The sequence below is a fragment of the Lissotriton vulgaris genome, unplaced genomic scaffold (assembly GCF_964263255.1).
Source record: "Lissotriton vulgaris unplaced genomic scaffold, aLisVul1.2 SCAFFOLD_246, whole genome shotgun sequence".
Lineage (NCBI taxonomy): Eukaryota > Metazoa > Chordata > Amphibia > Caudata > Salamandridae > Lissotriton > Lissotriton vulgaris.
Window position 1 is genome coordinate 2,066,877 of NW_028249872.1, and position 23,575 is coordinate 2,090,451.

Genomic DNA, 23,575 nt, shown 5'->3' on the forward strand with positions numbered 1-23,575 from the left:
CGCTGTCGTATGTGCAAAGTAAGAATGTGCCACTTAACCCTGGGTTTTTTACTAATCCAGGCCAACCCAATCATTAGTGAGCAAAGGGTAGCAATTAATGACCTCACGAGTAACATTGCAATATTGTGAAACAGAAACAGGAACCTAGGAAGTATAACCACTGTCATTAGGGCTATACACCTCAGTAACCCCTTGGCCGTGGCGCTAATTTTGCCATGGCGCTGGGGAGTGGGGGGTGAGAGCGGCACCACCATGCTCGTGACGGAACCACACCATCATGATTCACGGGCGGGCTGTGCTCATGACGGCGTGGTTCCGTCATTGCTCCGCCTGCTCATTAATTTGCCCGTACAGGTGGAGAATTAATGCTGCATTGGCAAAGCTGCAGTCGCATGACGGAACCACGCCATCATGAGCACACTCCACCCATGGCTCATGATGGCGGGGTTCCTTCATAAGCAGTAAAGGGCTTAAAAATACCAGCACCCTGGTCCAGCAATCAACATCAGTCTCTAGTGTGTGAATCAGTGTGCCATAGTTATCATTCATTACTATAACCAGGTCCGTATGTATTTGGATGCCAAGGTACGGCACTGAGTCAGATTTCCATTGCAAGGGAAATTCAAATGTCGAGAGACTTGTGGATGGAGTGAGAGGAAATATTATTGTGTTCTCCCAGATAATGTACAATCCAGAAAGGCCATCAAAACGAGTCACCTCTCTGATAACAGGAGAAAGATTCATCTCTGATTTGTGAATATACAACATAGTGTCTCCCGCATAATCTTATATGATGAGGTGGTAACCAGGAAAATGCAGCCCCCAATGGCAATGACATTCTCCCAAAGCACAGGCCAGTAGCTCTGAATTATTCACATATAGCAAAGGTGATAACGGGCAGTCCTATTGCGTACCTACAGTAATAATAAGGGGTCTGTAACCAAATTACCAATGCAAACCTAAGCCAAAGGGGCCATATTTAGCACATTCACTAATTGCAGAAATATTTCCCTAACTTCAATGCGGCGCAGGACAGTCCTCATAAAGGCCCTTTCCACGAAGTTGAACACCTTTTTGGCATCTAAAAAAACAGCAGCTGCCTTTACCTCATGGTCAACGCGTTGTATTACAAAGAATAGGGTTCTAAGATTACCCTTTATGCTATGGCCAGGCATGAAGCCTGTTTGGGACTGACTATAAATGGCACCAAAAAAGCAAGTCTATTTGCCCAAGATTTTAGCAAAAATCTTGGTGTCAATATTTTAAAAGTGACAGGGGATTATAGGAGGAACATTAGTTGAATTGCTTACATGGTTAAAAAGAGTGAAAATCAATGCTTCCCGCATTGAAGATGGCATACCATTAGCATCACCCATCTTCTTGTATAATGTAAATAAGTGGAGTTGGAGCAATTCATGATATGTCTTGTAAAAAAAGACAGTGAGGCCATCCATTCCTGGGGAGATCCGCAGCTCGCATTTTATTGTACTCAAATGTAGAGGGGTACCAATGCACATACATCCCCCCATTGGGGGCCTGCAATGGGCCGTCAAACAGGATCTCCACCAGCCTTTTCGTGACGTGTCGCCACCATGGAAAGGCTGGCTCACAGCCTGCATCATAATATGGTGGACGTGCATGCAGACCGCTCAGCCAGGCATTCGGTCTGATTACCTGTGGTGGTTCCGTGGTGGACGGTCTTTTCATCTGCCATGGTCGCAGTCTAGATCCCAGCCATCGTAATGTGGCGGGGGAAATTTATGGTCCAATGGCGGAAGGACTGCTACCACATGGCTGGTGGTGGCGGTCCTTCCGCCATCGTAATGAGTCCCTAGCCTCTGGTCCGGTGTTTGTACCTGAATATAGTCACAAGTTGTTGCTGCCGCCAGACACTCTAGATGATTTTAGCAAATTATTGTGACTTCTGTTTTGCTGTCTAGCAGAGTCAGAGCCCACTCTGTTCTGAAGCAGAGTCCTCAATATGTATGGCATGTCTTTTATCTCAGCCACCTTCTTCTTTTCAAATTGAGGTTTTTACTGTGGATATTTTTCTTTCTTTTTTATAATGAAGTCAGAAGAGCATTGTGACTCCTTCATCTGTTTCCTGTTTTCCTCCAATCTGTGCTCTGATCGACCTCCTCTCTCCGAGCATTTTTTTGGATGACTCCTGAAACGAACGAGAAGGATGTGTATCAGTGGCCTGACACCTTTAAAGCTGTTTAATTGTTTCATGGTTATGCAAAGTGTAGCTCATCTCAGAAGACTCCTGTGGAGGAGATCCGCCTTGTAATTTAATCTTGTCTTTATTTTTCTTATTATCCTAGCATTCTTTTAAAGACTGTGTGCCTGCTTTGGGGTTATCCTTTTCAGAATTACACTTAATTTGTGGTTTGTTAGGCCTGGCTCCCAAATTATCTCAACCTCTGGATGTATAGGCTTGAGCAATAATCATTTTTGGCAGTTCTCACTCATGATTCACTAATGGTATCTGGGTGAGACATTGCTATACCGCTGAATGCTGCAGATTCCTCTTTAATAAAACTAGAAATAATTCAGGAGACTGTAGCATAATTGCTAATAAGTTTCATTCCCTGATCCAGGGCATGGGCAACAGCTATTGATGTTGTATAAATAGCAGCAATTACTGTGCCCCACGTGGCGCAGTTTTCTACTGGGGGAACAATCTCCAAAGGAAGGCACGTTGTGAGAATTCTATGTTTATCTTGAGGTCCTGTATGGGGAAACACTGCTTCAAGCTGATTTGTTATGTGCAATTCAGAACAGAATCTTCTCCGGTCTAAGGGGAACCTTACCTATAACTGCATTAACAGTCACTGGACTAATTGTAGGCATCTACAATTGTGGTTGTGCAGATTGACCAGCCCTTTCTGGGGCTGATGTTATGTCTCGCATAACAAATTGTATTAGTTGTCTGTATAGTGTAATTATAGCTGTATAAAGTCTACAAATTTCTGCTGCGGTGAGAACTCGGATATGGTCTATAGCTGGCTAGGACTGGCCATGTTACCTCCTCATTACTGAGGTGACCCAGTCTGATATTTTCTATTGTATGTGGTAGGGTGCCTTGGATGAATGTGAAGGAATCAAAGGCAACTCAAAATAGTTTTTAAAAAGACATACATCCACTATATTTTGTATGATATCAAGGGCTCACAATAACACAAGTGGAGGGTGAATATCATACAAATATTTCAATTATAATTACCAAGGTTTTAAAAACACATATTATTCCTTATCAGTGTTGTATAAATACCCTTGTACTCATATAAATATTAGTAATCTAACTACTCAAACATCCCATCATTCATGTCCTCATGCATTAACCTCACCTAACACTACAGGAACAAAACATAGAATGTGTGTAATTTAGGCTTTTATTAGGTTTTGATAATGATTGCAGGCAACTTGACAGTGCTTTTTGTCATATGAATGCATAGATTAAATGAATATGTAAGAAAAGAGGATTAAATAAATGTGTATTTAGAATCTGCTACTTGCTTCGATCTACCCACGTTTCAACACAATGTGAGGGAAATGTGATTTTTATTTACAAAATGTGAGGTTTGCAAGTAATTCTGGGTAACAGACCTTGGTGAGAGCCAGACAAGTCACCACATCCTGTATACCCCTGGGCGTCTATTTTTCAAAAAGGTATAGGTGCCAGCAGAGCTAGGGTTCAACTTCTACAGCTAGGCAGAAAAAACAGCAATGGACCGCACACCGCTAGCCCCTCCTCCGGGTCGCCCCTAAGCACTCTGGTATGTGCAGAGCCTGAAGTTCGAAGAATTACTGAAAGATCGTAAGTGGTTCACCTATGTAGATGCAAGTAGATACTTGTTGTTCCCCCGATCTCTAGACCCGGGACATGGCCCGGGTTTCCGGATATCTTCCCTCATCAGTAGAGAAAGTCAATAGGGGTGGAAAAGAAGGCCGCCTCGTAACCGTCACGGGCCTCGTTGCCCAGCACGCAGGTGCTTCGTCCAGAAGCTCGTCAGCTTGGGAGGCTCAAGGGAGCCCTTATGTAGAAAAAACAGCAATGGACCGCACACCGCTAGCCCCTCCTCCGGGTCGCCCCTAAGCACCCCCTCCCTGTTTTCCATCTACAGCTAGGCACTTTGCAAAAAAAAGGCTCAGTTTTCACTGTAAAAGTGAATTGTGTCCACGTTGGGTTTTGAGCCGATTCCTGTTGCGGGGTACTAGTCCTACCCACACAAGTGAGGTACCATTTTTATAAGTAGACTTAGGGTAACACAGAATTGTAAAGCAACTGTTATTACCTATTGACTTTGATGCATTACTGCCTTTCAAATGAAAGACAATGTGAAAAAAAGAAGTCACTTATTATCATGCTACTATGGGTACTTACATTTTCAGAAATGTGCAAATAGCTACTGTTTATAAACTCTATATTTTGTTCCAATTTCATAAATGCATATGTGTCTTTCATCCCGATTTTCACTGCATATATTTTCCTAAATGAATTGCTATATACCCGGCACATAATAAACCATTGCAAGACGCTGCTCAGTTATTGGCTTTGGGTTCGCCGGGTTCTCGGTGAACCTACAAGTTATATATACCCCCACAACCAGGAAGGTCTACTGGATGTAAATGTATACTTCTTTCAAACATCTGTCATAATTAGAAGAAGTTACAGGTGAAAACGTTGGCACAAATGGCTGTTTTTTTTCAACTCATTTTCAATATTTCCTATTTTCAACTTTTAGTTTCTATGAAGAAACTTTGAAGGATCTACACAAAAGACCCCTTTATGAATTCTGAATTTTTGACACATTTTCTAAAATGTATAGCTTTCCAGGATCCATTATTGCTTTCATATACGTTTTTACCATTAACTGGAAGAAGGTTAAAAAAACTAAAATTGCAAAAATAGGCCATGGCCCAGTAACATGCAAAAATTGTGCAAAAATGTTTGGTTTTCAGACAAACGTCTCTCAGACCCTGAAATCTGTAAACAATGTTATTTCAGTCCCACAAACCCTTTGCTGATACCATTTGCCGGGGTCAAAACAGACGCTTTCATGTGCAGCAGCTTTTTTCCCATTAAAACAAATTGCTGTATTTTGGCTAATTTCTGGGTCCCTTCCAGGGGAATACACAAACCCTGGGTACCTTTAGAATGTGCATGATGTTGGAAGAAAAGGACAAAAAATATGGTGTGGATACCTTATATGTCAAAAAGTTACAGGGGCCTAAGCGCAAACTACCCCAAATAGCCAAAAAAAGGCTTGGCACGGGGGGAAAAGGCCGAGCAGCGAAAGGGTTAAAACTCTTTGCACTTGCTGTGTACTGTTGTCATATGGGTGTAGTATTTTCTAAAGATAAAATTATCAGAGATTGACCGGTGATGACACTGAAGCTCGGAGCAGGGAACCCAGTATGTACGAGAATCCCTTGATTGATAAACAACCAACATGCCTCCTCATGCAGGTGAATAATCATATATCAGCATTAGAACAAAAATGTTCTTAAAATATAGAATCCATTCAAATTTAATATGTTGCTGAAAATTCATTAATAGACACTCTCCACTGAATAGCTCCAGTTATTGCCTTCATGGCCTGCCATCATGACCAACTCCTGCGACACCACTCACTTCACTCTGACCTGTCTTCCCAGTGCCAGCATCCGACGCTCTTCCACAGGGGCGGTGTGGTCTCTACCACTGATATCCATCTTGTATCAATAGCACATTCATTGCCTCAAACCCAGTGCAGCAGCTCTTTCCCTGCATGCTCTGTCTACATAACTAAACTGGACAATGCACTTACCATGTCGTGAACTGATTTGGAACCTTTATGACCTGTGACCCACCATGCAGGCTTTTTATCACAACCTCCAGTGCAACAATGAAAGTAGCAGCTTAGTCAGGACCCTATTCATTCTACTGTAGGTATTATTGCAATGTGTGGTTATTTATTCACTGTGTCCTCTTTCTGTTTCTCTGTCTTCTTCCAGTTACATCATTACATGAGGGATATTTATTTTAAAACTACCTCTGGTGATGAAATCTACTTTGATGATCTTGGCGACCCGCCGACGCACTTTCACATTTTTAACTGGCATTACCTTGGTAGGGGTAATTCTACAAGAATCAAAGTGGGAAGCTTCCATCGAAGCCCTTCTGGGGAGGAACAACTCACCATTGATGACCGAGCCATTCATTGGCACCCCGACTTTAAGCAGGTAATGGCTCCTGTCTGAATTGGGAACAGACTTGGAAAAAAGGTGAGATCCATATGGATGTGCAAGAATAAGAATGATCAAAAGAGAAGTCATTGTTGCCTCATTTTGAGTTTGTATCAGCAGGTGGACCACAATCTGTCACGGTTCAGTTGCCCCCCTTAACTCTCAGGGACATATTTACAAGCCCCTAGCGCCACTGGGATGTCACTTTTTTTCATGCTCCTGCGGGGTTCGTGCAAGCCCATATTTAGAAGGCTGCGTTGAGCCATTTTTCATGGCTTAACAGTGACTTGCTAATCTAGCCCCCCCAACACAGCTTTTCCGCAGTAAATGGACATGCAATGGGTGCTGCTGGGGGCGTTCCCAGCAACACCCAGGGCTTTTTGACTCTGCCCCAGATGTACAAGGATCTGTAAATCTGAGGCAGCGCTAAAAATGTGCCTTTCAAAAGGAGGACTTAATGTGGTGCAAAGAGTAGTAATACTTGTATTTCTCCTAATTTTTTCTATATAATATTTTGATGCACTGCAGCACAGAAAGCCTCCCTGCTGCGCTACTGTGCATCAAAATAAAGGGTAGGAATGTGCAGTATCTATGAGGGTGCCTGGGTTGATGCATGTCATCTCATTGTGCACCAGTGCAGGGGAGAAGGACAGGAATGCACCACATCTTGAAGATATTGCGCATTCTTACCCTTTTCTTTTGACGCACGGCAGCACAGCAGGAAGGCTTGCTGTGCTGCAGCGTGTCAATCTATGGTAAATGAGGATCATAGAAAGAGGTCAAACAGCAGGAAGGCTTGCTGTGCTGCAGCATGTCAATCTGTGGTAAATGAGGCTCATAGAAAGAGGTCAAACAGCAGGAAGGCTTGCTGTGCTGCAGCGTGTCAATCTATGGTAAATGAGGCTCATAGAAAGAGGTCAAACAGCAGGAAGGCTTGCTGTGCTGCAGCATGTCAATCTATGGTAAATGAGGCTCATAGAAAGAGGTCAAACAGCAGGAAGGCTTGCTGTGCTGCAGCGCGTCAATCTATGGTAAATGAGGCTCATAGAAAGAGGTCAAACAGCAGGAAGGCTTGCTGTGCTGCAGCGCGTCAATCTATGGTAAATGAGGCTCATAGAAAGAGGTCAAACAGCAGGAAGGCTTGCTGTGCTGCAGCGCGTCAATCTATGGTAAATGAGGCTAATAGAAAGAGGTCAAACAGCAGGAAGGCTTGCTGTGCTGCAGCGTGTCAATCTATGGCAAATGAGGCTCATAGAAAGAGGTCAAACAGCAGGAAGGCTTGCTGTGCTGCAGCGTGTCAATCTGTGATAAATGAGGCTCATAGAAAGAGGTCAAACAGCAGGAAGGCTTGCTGTGCTGCAGTGTGTCAATCTATGGTAAATGAGGCTCATAGAAAGAGGTCAAACAGCAGGAAGGCTTGCTGTGCTGCAGTGTGTCAATCTATGGTAAATGAGGCTCATAGAAAGAGGTCAAACAGCAGGAAGGCTTGCTGTGCTGCAGCATGTCAATCTGTGGTAAATGAGGCTCATAGAAAGAGGTCAAACAGCAGGAAGGCTTGCTGTGCTGCAGCGTGTCAATCTATGGTAAATGAGGCTCATAGAAAGAGGTCAAACAGCAGGAAGGCTTGCTGTGCTGCAGCGCGTCAATCTATGGTAAATGAGGATCATAGAAAGAGGTCAAACAGCAGGAAGGCTTGCTGTGCTGCAGCGCGTCAATCTATGGTAAATGAGGCTAATAGAAAGAGGTCAAACAGCAGGAAGGCTTGCTGTGCTGCAGCGTGTCAATCTATGGTAAATGAGGCTAATAGAAAGAGGTCAAACAGCAGGAAGGCTTGCTGTGCTGCAGCGTGTCAATCTATGGTAAATGAGGCTCATAGAAAGAGGTCAAACAGCAGGAAGGCTTGCTGTGCTGCAGCGTGTCAATCTATGGTAAATGAGGCTCATAGAAAGAGGTCAAACAGCAGGAAGGCTTGCTGTGCTGCAGCGTGTCAATCTGTGATAAATGAGGCTCATAGAAAGAGGTCAAACAGCAGGAAGGCTTGCTGTGCTGCAGCGTGTCAATCTATGGTAAATGAGGCTCATAGAAAGAGGTCAAACAGCAGGAAGGCTTGCTGTGCTGCAGCGTGTCAATCTATGGTAAATGAGGCTCATAGAAAGAGGTCAAACAGCAGGAAGGCTTGCTGTGCTGCAGCGTGTCAATCTATGGTAAATGAGGCTCATAGAAAGAGGTCAAACAGCAGGAAGGCTTGCTGTGCTGCAGCGTGTCATTCTATGGTAAATGAGGCTCATAGAAAGAGGTCAAACAGCAGAAAGGCTTGCTGTGCTGCAGTGTGTCAATCTATAATAAATGAGGCTCATAGAAAGAGGTCAAACAGCAGGAAGGCTTGCTGTGCTGCAGCGTGTCATTCTATGGTAAATGAGGCTCATAGAAAGAGGTCAAACAGCAGGAAGGCTTGCTGTGCTGCAGCGCGTCAATCTATGGTAAATGAGGCTCATAGAAAGAGGTCAAACAGCAGGAAGGCTTGCTGTGCTGCAGTGGGTCAATCTATGGTAAATGAGGCTCATAGAAAGAGGTCAAACAGCAGGAAGGCTTGCTGTGCTGCAGTGTGTCAATCTATAATAAATGAGGCTCATAGAAAGAGGTCAAACAGCAGGAAGGCTTGCTGTGCTGCAGCGTGTCATTCTATGGTAAATGAGGCTCATAGAAAGAGGTCAAACAGCAGGAAGGCTTGCTGTGCTGCAGCATGTCAATCTATGGCAAATGAGGCTCATAGAAAGAGGTCAAACAGCAGGAAGGCTTGCTGTGCTGCAGCGTGTCAATCATGGTAAATGAGGCTCATAGAAAGAGGTCAAACAGCAGGAAGGCTTGCTGTGCTGCAGCGTGTCAATCATGGTAAATGAGGCTCATAGAAAGAGGTCAAACAGCAGGAAGGCTTGCTGTGCTGCAGCGTGTCAATCTATGGTAAATGAGGCTCATAGAAAGAGGTCAAACAGCAGGAAGGCTTGCTGTGCTGCAGCGTGTCAATCTATGGTAAATGAGGCTCATAGAAAGAGGTCAAACAGCAGGAAGGCTTGCTGTGCTGCAGTGGGTCAATCTATGGTAAATGAGGCTCATAGAAAGAGGTCAAACAGCAGGAAGGCTTGCTGTGCTGCAGCGTGTCAATCTATGGTAAATGAGGCTCATAGAAAGAGGTCAAACAGCAGGAAGGCTTGCTGTGCTGCAGTGTGTCAATCTATGGTAAATGAGGCTCATTGAAAGAGGTCAAACAATGTGAGTTTTCTACCGGTAGATCCTAAATGTTCTCAAGTGGCAGAGACCTTTAGCCTGATAGCTTGTCTTTCACTTGACCGCCAGCTTACAGTAGCAAATGCCTGGACTGTATTGGGCAGAATGAAGGTCACAATGTTTCCCAGCCCTGGGCTACCGTGTCAGGCTTGGCGACCCATGGCAGGGAAATTGTCAAATGATGCCCACACTCAAGGACAAAATTTCTCAAATTCTGGGACCATTTACTTTATTGTTTTCATGAAAAAACTCTAGCTCATGAACTATAATATAAAACACAAAAGTTTATATCTTGCAAGTTCTTATGCCTTCAAAGCAAACACCACTGCCGTGGATGCTCTGAAGGCTTAGACGTCCCCACCAGGAATGCGGGGGTCTCTAAAAGCAAGTGGCAGTACTTTATCAGAGGAGCAGAGTGTGTAGCCTGTTCTGACCTCACAGGTAAGCACATTTTCCACCACAGTCTAAATGCCAGTTGTCATGTGTGCAGGATGGACCACATGCTGATGACGTTGCTAATATAATCAAGTTTACCAACCACGTACAATGGTTGTTGTTAACAGAATAACACACTAAGTGCCACAAGTACAACCAATTCATTTTGTGACTCTCAAATCACAATTTGCAAGTTGCTCAATGAAAAGTACTGTGTATCAGACACATCTAGCAATGGTATTGCAAATGACCTACCTCATTCATTTTCATGAGTTAGGTTGCAATTTGTGACCCATTGGGCATGGCCTGTGATCACAGGGATGGTGGACTACTAGGGTCAGCAGACCACCATGTGTGTGGTTGATTTTTAAATAAAGCAATATTCTTTATAGTTAAATACAGCCCATTTTCCCTTAAGAAAAACAGGATGCACTCTGTTGAACTAAGAAGGAAAAGGGAGAGAGAAGGGTAAGGGGGGAGGAGAAGAAGAAGTGAAGGAAAGGAAGAAGACGGAAGGGTGGAAGGGGGAGGGGGTGGGGCGCCACTAAGTAAATAATAACTAAGAGGGTCATTAGGATGGCGGTCATCCTATTGTGGATTGGGACTGGCCGCCATTGGTGTGGGTGTCCCGTTGCTGACATTAGGATGAGCTTGACACACTGGCGGGCCCATCCTGCATTCCTGACATTGCGGCGGGCGGTGCTCTCAGCTCCGCCCGCCGCAATGCCAGGAAGGCATGTTGTACACTTTCATGCACAACATGGCAGGCACCGTGCAGTTCCTGCCATGTTGTGCACAGAACTGCCATTTGCACCCCCCACCACCCAGAATACCTGGGGCCCACAACAAGCCCCCACAAGAGATTCCTGCATGCCTTTCCATGGCGGCAATGCCACCATGGAAAGGCATGTGTCCGCCCCATCCTAATATGGATGGCAGTGTTCAGCAGACACCGCCACCATATTAAACTCTTTCCTGCCCGGTCGACTTGTCGACCGTGCAGAAAAGCGGAAGACGGTCTTTCCGTTCGCCACGGTCCCCCGCCATAGTAATATGGCGGGGGAAATGGATGATGGGCGGGGAAGGATGTTGGGTAGATCGCCATCGCCATGCGGGTGGTGGCGATTCACCCGACGTCCTAATGGGGCCCTAAGTGTATAATTACTTAAAAAGTCCCTCGAAGTCTCTAGTTGTTGCATCAAGATCACTTTTGCAGGCATCATGTGCACCCAAGACTAACAGCTCAGAGTGACCAAAGGCTCCAGAGTGAATATTTCCAACAAAGCGCCCTATTCTGGGTAGGTAACAGTTGCATTACCTCCATTTCTATGTGCGTGCACAGGTATATCTCTAGATCGTACCAGGTATCTTTAGATCTAGATTTTGTAGGCATCAAGTTCCAATTAGTGGATATATGTTCCAGACTACTGCCTGCTATTAAGAAGAAAAAGGTGCTACCATTCACTAAGGGGAACGGGTCCCCTTACTGTTTGCTACTGGCTAGCCACCTACTTGAAGTAGGCACTAAACTGAAAATATTTTGCAGTCGCAGAACAAGTGTACATACCCCTGTCACCCATTTTTAAGAAGGGACACCCTTGGTATGCTCCTTTCTTATAGCAACTAGCTAACTCTATTTTCCAAGTCAGAAATAGGTTACTGACGTGAAGAATAGGGTTGGTACATGGCAAACGCCATTTTAGCGGTGGCAAACGGGCCGGATCTCCATTTGCAACAGTTAAAAATGGTCGTATATGTGCCAACTTCTAGTCCTTGCAAATTACTCTTTCAATGAGACATTTGTAACTGCATCCAAATAAACTTAATTACTTAATTTTAAGCTTCAACTATGATTTTTAATGCTTAGCTAATATTTGAGAAACAATTCCTGGGCTATATCTTTAGCTGTCAAGCTTTTGTTTTATGTCAAATATCCAACAATTTGATGGGTGCAGGGAGAGTCTAGGTCAGGGTGGGTCTGCTCAGTTATTTCCAGAGATTCACCTAAGGAACCAGATCCTCAAATGTATAGGAAACAACAAATTCTTGCAGTCGGAGATTTGGGGGGTTAGAAATTGAGAGTGCATAAGAATCATACTCTTCCTGTTTCTAAAGAAGGTTGCGTTTAGGTGATGTAAAGTGGTGATTCCTCTCCGAAGGCATGAGGATAAGGTCCAGCAACGATCCTGTGCCCTATGTGACTGGGAGTAGCAGCTTTATTTCCTGTGCATTCTCTAGAATAGTAGGTGTTGATGGGACTGCTCACTGGCACATCCGGGTAGAAGTCTTACAGATTAAATACAGAAGTACAGTAGTCTGGTTGACTTCTCACAAGATCTGAGTGGTGTGAGACAATGTGACTCCATGCCTCAAAGACCAATCAGCAAATCCTTATTAATACATAAAGTTGAGCTCGGCATCTGGGTTGGATGCCAGGCAGCAGCTTTCTCCAAATAAAACAGGGTGGCGAGCCGTGTGGTCATACCAAACATAAACAATAACTACTGCACTTTGCAATAGAGATGCACGTTATGAAATGTTATGATAAGGTTTTGTTATGCTATGTTATGCTAAGTTATGTTATGTTCATTTGTATAGTGCACTAATCACCCATGAGGGTACTGAGGCGCTTCAGCAGACATGTAGGCATGTAGTCCCTGTGGTGTTATTCGAGGAATAAATACATACAAAACAGGGGGTACATGTTCCTATAGGAAGAAACAATGTAAAATATAATGTGTATGTGGAAATGATTCAATTAAGTAGAGGGTCTTCCCACATGGAAGTCTGAGCCCTCAAACACCCAGATGGGTATCATGATTCATCATGCGGTTTTGCTCCTTGTGGGGCCAGGGCTGCAATTACGCACTGGCATGCGTAGAGGGCTACTTGGAATTCATCTTATGTTTAAGCTGTATAGGTGAGGGGAGGTCTGTAAATATAGGGTTGAGTGTATGTGTGTGGTAGTGGGCCTCAGCAAGGCCTACCAGTGCTAGGGGTTCACCCTTCTCTGCACAAGTCCTCAGACCAATAGGATAGAAGTTGGCACAGAAACTGTAATATAAACAAAAGCTTTGCTAAACCTCATGAGGTGGAACTACATTCACAAAACACTCTTCGGTAAAGTATAAAGTAGCACACTGAATGGAAGGAGCTTCGTCCTTTTATGCCCACACAGGGGCTCAAAAGAAGGCGGTACAAGTACAAAATGCAGGCTTTAGGTACATATAGGGTCATACAGAAAGCGCACAGTCAACAAGTGGGAGGAGATAACAGTTGCTAATTCTAGTAAACACATCCTGACAGTTACAGACTAGAAGCAGCTGCATGGACAGCTGCAAGCTCAACTGAGCATGTGTGAAAGGAGAAGAAGCTAAATATAACATGTCTCTAGGCAGATTCCAGGAACAAACAACAGCAAGGTAGGACAGAGCACATGGTACGCACGTGGTAGCACATGGCAGACAAGATGGCTGCCAGAAATACAAAATGGCTTCCGAAATACAGGATGACTTCCAAAACACAAAGATGGCTTCAGCTGATGCTAACCCAGATCAGTGCCAATTTACAACATACAACCCTTTTAGCATTAGCTGAAGACATTCGTTCATCTAGGGTAATCTAAATATGCATCCTGTACATTGATGCTCATCAGTTCAGCGACCTCTTTATTTGGCATTTGTTGGGCTTTCATTTCTGCAACATTTCTTTTAGCAGGTGTACAAGCAGTGATGCGAATGGAGCACAGCATGGGACCACATTCTATACATATACAGCATGTAAACAGTATCACCAGTAGTACACATAGAACAGTCAGTAGTTTCCAGCCCCAAGTAACAAGGAGTGACCACAACCAGTCAAAAATGTCCATGTACCAGTCTCTAGGTGAATCTCTGCAGTAATCTTATTCAATTTAGAGATTGCATCATACACACTGAAGGTGAGTCATCTGGAATGAAAACACAACAGCTGCTGCCATTGATGCGACATGCACCACCTCGATCAGCCAAAATCACATCAAGTACCATATGATTTTGGAGTGCTACAATCCTCGCAACTTGCAGCTCTTCTGTAATGTTCCCAAGTGCCATAGCTGTCTGGTTGGTAACAGCTTCCACAACACGAGCCAATCGTCTTATCTTGCTGATGTTCAATGCAGCACCCACAAAGAAAAATAAGCCCTAGTTAAAGTCAACATATTGCTGTAATGCGGGGTCATCTGGTCAACTTCATCCATAATTATTGTCCTCTTATTTCTTTTCCTGGAAAAGTCATTGTATAATTTGAAGTCCCTGTGATAAGATGCAGGTGCCAGAAACACAGGTTCCAATAGAAAGGACACATAGCAGACCCCTGACCACCCAACAGGTAGTTGATAATATCGCTTGTTACCACAGACGAAAAACGTATTATGCGATGAAATAAAGCTGCTGTTATTGGTACCTTCAATTGTCAAAATCATAGTACATTCATTTGTCCCCACTGGAATTCTCCAAACACTACTTATACATAAGTCTGCTTTGGCTCTAGTCACAGAAATTACAAAAGGTCCACTGATCTTCATAGTCCTCATATTCATGAATACATATTGTGCAGAAACATTGTCAGGTTGGTACTCCTACCATTCCCATTTATTTCCTCTAGCCTGAGGGTAACCATTCTCATCAGGATAATACTCTTTATTAAGGTGATAATTGATCCGTCCTACTGTCATCCTTGCAAAGTTGGCCCTCTCAGAGGCAAACAAAAGCACAAACCAGGCTTGAGAAGAACCATTGTGTGAGAATGGAAGAGGAAAAAAGGTGTTCCTCCTTTCTTTTCGTGAACAGGTATCATCCCACACACCCAACAGTCGGCAGTATTTGTGGCATTATGATTATGATGCAACATCTGGATAAATGTGTTGTTTAAGCAGGATTGCCAATGCTTCTGCTCATGTTAGGGAAGCATGAAATAGTGGTGCTCTACTAGTACTGGAGTAGTGGCGATTAAAAGCTGTCGAACAGGAGCCACATTCTCAACATACCAGGTAATTGCTGCCATAACCACCATAGCACCAACAAACACTACAGCAGAAATTATTTTCTTATTATAGATCTTAGCAACTTTTGATCTCTTGGCAGACATGATCACTGTGTTGTCAAAAACAATCGTTGCAGCTCCTATCCCTGGACAGCCGTTGATTTCTTCTCCAAGGGTCAAGACGGGTGTCACTTCGCAGGACTGATCCCCCCCTTGCCACATTGGCACTCCGTTTCACCAACTCAGGGCGGTAGCTCAACCAGTGCTTTTCGGCAATCAGCCTCTTTCCTTGGTCTCAGTTGTTATCGCGATTCTCCAGTGATTGTGTGGGCAGCTGCAAGCTCAACTAAGCATGTGTGAAGCAGAAGAAGCTAAATATAAGTTGTGTCTAGGCAGATTTCAAGGGCAGACAACAGCAAGGTAGGGCAGAGCACATGGCACGCACGTGGTAGCACATGGCAAACAATATGGCTGCCATAAATACAAAATGGTTTACACAAAGCGGATAAGATAGCCTCTGAATACAGGATCGCTTCTGCTAATGCTAACCTAATCGCTGCCAATTTACAACACTAGCTCAGCCGACACCTAGGGAAACCTAGCAAACCTGTAAATTTTGCAATAGTAGAGATCTAGAAGAATCCACGGAGGGGTGATTTGTGTGGCTCTCTCCATGTTTTTCTACCCATAAGCCCCTTGCAGACATCAAACTTCGACTAAAAACATATTGTCCTCATCCTTCTGTAATGGAAAGTTCTGAAATCTGCAGGAAGCAACTACTTTGCTGCCATCTACCATTTACCCAAAAATCCCCCAAAAAAGGGCACCTAATTGTTTTGCTAGGGCTAGTTATCTGTGACACAAACGGCCCCAAATCACAACATGGACATATCACATTTTTCCACTGAAAGTGGACTCGTTTTTTTGCAATCTGCCTAGCCATGGATGTTGGGCACCAGCTCAACCAGCACAAAGGGAAACAGCAATACTGTAAATTTTTGCAAACTGTATCCCTAGGATAATTCACTGTTGGGTGGCCTGTTTAATTCTCACCAGGTTTTCTTACACACAAGCCCCATAAATATGTTTATTGAATGTATTCTAAAAAAACAAAACAGAAAATATTGGTGCGGGTGTCCCGTTGCTGACATTAGGATGCGCTTGATACACTGGCGGGCGCATCCTGCATTCCTGACATTGCGGCGGGCGGTGCTCTCAGCTCAGTGCCTGCCATGTTGTGCATGTTGTGCATATTGTGCAACTGTCATTTGCACCCCCCACCTCCCAGAATACCTGGGGCCCTCAACAAGCCCCCAAAAGAGATTCCTGCATGCCTTTTCATGGCAGCAATGCCCCCATGGAAAGGCATGTGTCCGCTCCCATCCTAATATGGATGGCGGTGTCTAGCAGACACCGCCACCATAATAAACTCTTTTCTGCCCGGTTGACTTGTTGACCGTGCGGAAAAGCGGCAGACGGTCTTTCCGTCTGCTGCGGTCCCCCCGCCATAGTAATATGGCGGAGGAAACGGATGGCAGGCGGGGAAGGATGTTGGGTAGATCGCCACCGCCATGGGGCCCTAAATGTATAATGACTTATAAAGTCCTGAGAAGTCTCTAGTTGTTGCCTCAGGATCACTTTTGCAGGCATCATTTCCACCCAAGTCTAACAGCTCAGAGTGACCAAAGGCTCCATATTGAATATTTCCAACAAAGCGCCCTCTTCTGGGTTGGCAACAGTTGCATCACCTCCATTTCTATGTGCGTGCACAGGTATATCTCTAGTTTGTACCAGGTATCTTTAGATCTAGATTTTGTAGGCATCACGTTCCAACAAGTGGATATCTGTTCCTGACATTAGGCATCGTCTCGAAGGCATGTCACCTCCAACGGTAGTGGCCGCCTTTCCCTGTGCTTCGGAACTTGTCACTTTACAAGGAGCAGTAGCGTAGGTAAAAGGTTTCACATGTCCAATGGGACATCCAATACATTGCTTACTAATGCAGCCCTCGGCGAGTGGTCCAAAGTAAATCCTGTGATTGCCACAATAGCATCAAAAACCATCTGCCAGAATCGCAAGGTCAAACCCATGCAGGATGAAGGAAACAAGCACTAGGCACAGAACAATACACACAGCGCTCCTCATCAAGCAGGCCCATCTTATGTAGTCCAACAGGATTTCAGTATAGGAAGCCACCCTGTCCCTGAAGTTAGGTGATCCAGATGTTGACTTAGATCTTGCTCTACTTATGAATAAGAAAATCTTCCGATCTTCAAACCTAAAGGCCCAGCTTTATAGGACTCTGTATAATTTATACTACACCCCAGCAAAATTATTTGCGTGGGGTGTAAGGGAAGATGACAGATGCCCTAGATGTAATACGGGTCCCGCAGATTTACTCCATATGTTTTATCATTGCCCCAATCTGGCTCCAATTTTACAGGAAATGCAGGTGTTTTTGGAGGGGCTGCTAGATCAAAACATCGATCTATCCCCTACCGTGGTTTTACTAGGTACTGATGGTAAACTGAAGGCGGCAAGAAATGCCAAAGCCCTGTTCTTTATCTCAGTGGCAGTGTTAGTTATCTCTGCTGGTTGGAAGGATGCCACCGCCCCCACTTTACAGATGTGGCTCACAAGATTATTAGGAAGGCATAATATAGAGGCGTGCATATATGAATTTAAGGGAAAGAAATTGCAGGAAATGGGAAGAAACATCTTCGCTCCTCTCAGAAGATGGGGGGAATCTAGGCGTTGAACGTTTAAGAACCTTCTAGAAGAAATTTTTTAAGAAAAATTGCTCCTTATATCCTGCCCGAGCTGTGTTGATATGCATTTTAATTCTGTGAAGCCTTGAGTCGTTTTATTAATGCTATTAACTGATGCTTTTATCCCATCCGAGCTCTTTTGGTATGAAGTATATTAGACTTGTCATCTCTTATCATTGTTATTGATTGATGCTGATGTATTTATTCTTAACCTGCTTCTTCCACTTTTTTGTACCTCAATTGCACCTTAACATCTCAATAAATACATTTAAAAAAGATTTCAGTATAGGTGATGCAGGAAATTAAAATGCACCCATACACAGGTGATAGTCAGGGGAGAGGACATGATATTGAGTGGAGCAAATGTTCCCTTGTTCTTCCGTCAGAAGCAGCCATGACCCGTGGATGAAGTTTCGGTGGGGCGGAGAGGCGCAGCGGGGGAGGGGCAGGGTGGGGGGTGCTAAAAACCGGAGTATGGATAATTGAAGGTAAGTAAACAATTTAATAAATAAAACGAATTTCGTTGCGCGCCCTGCAACACATTTTGCGATATAACGCTTTCTCTAAGCGGAGCTGTGCTTACCTCTTAGTCAATAGATATTCTGGTGTGCAGCTGTTAGTGCGCACAATTTATCAATCTATTTTTCATACTTTCACTTATTTGACATAAATTAGCTTTTACAAATACAGAAACAGTATCTGCATATTTAAACACAGCACAGGGTAGGATGTCACACTCCCGCCTCCACTCTACATTGTCAGCAGTGGACGCCTCTGGATTTTCGGTCTACTAACTTGTCAAAGAACGAAAAAACGCTCAAAAATTAGACAGGTATGCATATCATGATATTATTACGCTCACAGTGTGCATATCATAATACTACTACACTCACATTGATAACAATAACATTATATTTTATAATTGCCAACACTATTGTTTTTATTAGTACTACTGCTTTTAGTGCAATTGTTATGGACCATATAAGCAACAATGAGGATGTGGCATAACGTCTGGAACGGTCAGCATTGAGTCACAGCAGGGACACTCAAAATCCTGTGATTCTTGGTAAATCATGTAATCTCCCTGTGCCTAGAAATGAATGTGTCCCACTGTGACGCAACTGTAAAGTGCTCTGATATCTTCGGGTCGAGCTAATGCTACAAAAATTCAAATACATAATAATAGCTTTATATGAGATGCTGAATGATCTTTGGGGGCTTAGGTACCCTGACACTAATGGTCTGTGCCTACATTAGGAGGATCTTCAGTGTTAGAGGGCATTATCATTATTTTCTCCAGATCTCTGGACAACCACACTGACATGCAGATGATGATCTTGAAACACTTTCATAGACCCCGGAACAAGAACCTGTGGAGTGCCATCATGGTTCCTGAGCACTGAGGGTGTGCCACAGATAGGAGTGTGCACTACTTAAATGTCCTGGGTGATCTCTTGTCTTTAGTGCAGAGGTGCAGTGGTTCTGGGCCCAGCGCTGTGCTTAATTTGTCCGCTCGTCAGCACTCGACAAGCTTTCCTGAAGTTAAGCTGGGGTTGTCTGTTTTTGGGACCGAGCCTCCTAAATCTAACCTCTCTCTTATTCCCTGGTCCACAGTCTCACCTTTTGGAGATGGGAAGGAGTCCTCTTTGGGAAACTTTACGGATTTGGATTTTCTTTTTGTTTTTTGCTTGGAACGGTTTGTCGGTTCGTTCCCGATCTCATTCCGTTGTTGTTGTGTTTCTTTTTTTTTTTTCTAGTGGCGGAACCTGTATGCTCCTGTTGGCTCTTTTTGCTCAGTAAGTGGTCCTTTATCTGAAATGTGCAAGCACTTGCTGCTTTCCTGCCAAGTTTCTTTTCTCCAGGTTTATGGTCTCAGTTTCAGGCTCAGGTTTTTACTGGCCACAAGATTATTGTCTGTTCCTACTGTTCTAGCTGCTGATCCTCATTGTGGTTCACTCTTTAGTGGAGACAAGCAACGAGGGTGGGCAATGAGGGTGGGCCTCTGCGGAAGAACAACCAATAGCCAACAACGGCAGTCGGGCCACAGCCGAGCCACAAACCGCGAGTGAGCCGCAATCAGCGACAGAGGCAGTGGTGACAGCGGCGGCTGGAGCAACAGAGACTCGCTCTCAGGTACCGAAACAGTCTACTCAGGGTTCACTTTCAGCTGCAGAGTGCACAGATGCACAGATGAAGATCGAGCCCCCCCTTGGCTGAAAGGGAGCTGGGAGGGAGCAAGAGGGAGAAGGAGTATGAGCAAGAAAGCAGGCCGCTGCTGCACCAACTCCGCTCACCTCAGCTCACCTCTCTCGATCGGCTCGGCCGGGCTCCGGTCAACGCTCCTGTGCTCCTGTGTGATCGCAGCTCCAGCACCGGCCGCAGCTCCTGTGCTCCTTTTCTGCCACAAAAATATGGATACAGCCTCAACCGCAGCCACATACTGTACGCCAGCCTCGCCTCCCCCCTCCCCTTCGACAGACTGCAGATCATGGCTCGCATCTCCTCCTCCTCTTACATCCAGCAGGCGTCAGGGATCAGGTCAGTGCGCACTCAGAGTGCAGTGTTTATGTGTTCATTTCTACAGCGTGAGATTTTTGGGACAATATTGCAAGGACATTGTGACATTTTCAACTTTGCAGGACATTGTGGATAAAAAAAACTTGGAATTCACAAGAGAGACATCACCATATACTCCCATGGTTTAACAATAATATCTACATTCAGTAGGTTATTCCTAGCTGGAATGTACACCTTGACAGAGACACTCAAAAGTCAAACATTCCAGCACAGCTATCTATTCCTCAAACACACACACACATACTGGTTGGATTTGGCACAAAGGGCGAGTGATGGTTCAGTACATAACATTTATTTAAGAGATTTCACACAAATGAAATGCTCTGTCAATAATTAAATGCATAAAAAACGAACCAGCTGTAAAGCCACGACAAGGCACCAACCGTTTTACAGGCCATTCACGCACCTTTCAAACCTGATACACACAAGACCATTCGCACCATCCAGGAGCAAAAACAACACATTACAACATTCACAAAAAGGGACAAGGTACACCCTGCTTCAGAAAGAGAAAAAAGACAAATATTACTGCACAGCCGTCTAATCCTCAAGCACACACACATACTGGTTGGATTTGGCACGAGGGTGAGTGATGATTCAGTATATACAATTGTATTAGCAAGTCATTTCACAAAAATGAAATGCACTGTTAATAATTGAAAGAATGAGAAACTTAATCATTGACTCACAGCTTGTGACGTGAGCTGTAAAGCCACTTCAAGGCACCGACCTCTTTACAGGCCATTCATACACCTTTCTAATGTGTGACACATACAAAACATTCACACTGCCAGCCGCAGGCCCATTACATTACAACACTCACACCAGCAGACAGCGCCATTCAAGGGCCCATCACTTTCACACACCCACATTCCAGACACAGCAACTACACAATGTGATGGACTGCGTGGAGTGGCGCTCAGCTAGCAGTGTGTGTAGTGACCAACAGAAAGTAACTACTTACACACCACCAGCCGAGCTCCAGTCCACCCACACCACCATCCAAGCATCAATCCATGTACGCCGCAAGCCAAGCGCCACTACACACACGCCGCAAGCCAAGCGCCACTCCGAGCATACCGCCAACCAAGCTCTACTCCACGCACACCATCAGCCAAGTGCCACTGCACGCACACCGCCAGTCAAGCACCACTCAATGCACGCCACCAGCCAAGCACCACTCCGCGCATACCGCCAGTTAAGCGCCACTCCACGCACACCGCCAGCCCAGCGCAACTCCACGCACACCGCCAGTCAAGCACCACTACATGCACGCCGCAAGCCAAGCACCACTCCACGCACACCTCAAGCCAAGCGCCACTCCACGCACAAAGCCAGCCAATCGCCACTCCGCGCACACGGCCAGCCAAGCGCCAGCCTACACACACCACCATCACATTTTGATTTCTTTTTACAAAACAAAAAAAAGTTGCGAATAGATACAAATCTATTAACACAAAATCTGAAACTAAATACACTGCACTAATGCCAACCTTAAAACAGAATACAAATTCTAAAAAATACAGACCAGGCAGCACTCACGGATACTCCCAAAAATTATTTTGTGTGTGGTAAGCTCTATAACAAGCAGGCACACACAGCCCAGATTTAGAAGGACACCCAGGGCAGAAAAGACGAGTCTCCTTCCGCAAACCTCTTCCCCAAAAGACTCTACATCTCCTAGTGGGAAAGTCTTTTGTGGATATGGGAGGAATGTAATCAGGAAATTGGCGATCTTTCAATCGAGCCACATCCTCCACCACTCCAAATCTAGGATCACTTACTTGGTCCACAACAACAAGGCTAGATATCACAGAGTGCTGAAACAGAAGAAATGTCAACTTGGATGCAGGAGAACACTCCTTGAACACAATAAAAGCATTAAAAGTTGCTAAGATGAAAAAATGGATGGCCAACTTCTTATACCAAACATAAGCCTTCCGACTAGCAGTGTAAGGTTCCAACCTCTGATCTACTCTGTCAACACCACCCATGTTCTTATTGTAATCCAGAATACACACAGGTTTGTGAACATCAGCAACCTCACCCCAAACAGGCACATGTGAAGTAATCTCATCATGGATGGTAGTCAGCATATACACATCCCTCCTGTCCACAAATTTCACAGCTAGTAGTTCTTCACTACACAGGAAACTGCACTGACCCCTCTGAAGTTTTTTGCAAACAAGCTCTTTCGGAAAACCTTTGTGGTTAGAGCGGATTGTGCCACATGCAAACGGATCCACTTTAAACAATTCCTTAAACAATTGCATAGCAGTGTAGAAGTTACCAAGGTACAAATGGTGGCCTCTGTTGAACAGTCTTCTAGCAAGATCCCACACAATTTTCTCTGAAACTCCAAAAGTGGACGGACAACCAGGGGCGTCAATAGTGGAATCTCTACCAGTGTACACACAAAAATTAAAAACATATCCTGTGTTACTCTCAGACAACATATACAGTTTAATTCCATAGCGTGCCCTGTTGCTAGGGATGTACTGCCTAAAAACCAAATGACCCTTGAACAAAGCCAAAGACTCATCAATAGATATTTCTTTCCCTGGAATGTAAATCTCTGAAAATCGATCACCAAAGTGATCAAGAACAGGCCGAATCTTAAGAAGATGGTCACAGTCAGGGTGACTACGTGGCAACGCCAAAGTATTTTGCACAAAATGCAACATGCGTAGCAAAAGTAAATACCGATCACGAGTCATAACAGCTGGAAATATGGCTGTTGCCATCAAGGGACTGGAAGACCAATATGATGCTGGGTTTGGTTTCCTTAGCAAACCCATCAATAAAGTCCAACCCAAAAACTTCTTCAGCTCTTCCAGATTTGTGGGAGTCCACCGAATAGCTCTAGAGTGGGGCCTAAGTTTGTCACTGTTGACCCTCAAAACTGTTCAGCATAAAAATTAGTCTGCTCAACAATCTCACCCAAAAACACATTATCCATATATAACTGAAAATACTGTAAAGGCAAAAAGATTTCACAATCCACTCAACACCCTGCATCACCGCTAAAGGCAGGCAACACCGGTTGCACCACGTTAGGATCAACCCAGAGTCCAGCACTTCCAGTAGGAAGACTAGCAGCCTCAGGCTTCAATCCAGATGCCTCTTGCACCATCAGCACAGAAGTATCCTCCTCTAAAACAGGCCCTTCATCATCCGATGATTCCATGTGGAGAGAAAACTCACTGCCAGAATCTTTTCCTCCCTCCTCTCCCTCAGACGTCAGTGTCATAATCCGG

At 44.6% G+C, this 23,575-nt stretch overlaps 1 protein-coding gene across 1 annotated transcript in view; it reads left to right on the forward strand.

The window, feature by feature from the left end:
• The window catches only part of LOC147663464 (vomeronasal type-2 receptor 26-like), a 473,894-nt gene that overhangs the window by 428,319 nt on the left and 22,000 nt on the right, over positions 1-23,575 (forward strand). Inside the window, exon 2 of the mRNA XM_086950433.1 lies at positions 6,001-6,228. Coding sequence (XP_086806559.1) covers positions 6,001-6,228 — 228 coding nt within the window. The remainder of the gene's footprint in view (positions 1-6,000; positions 6,229-23,575) is intronic.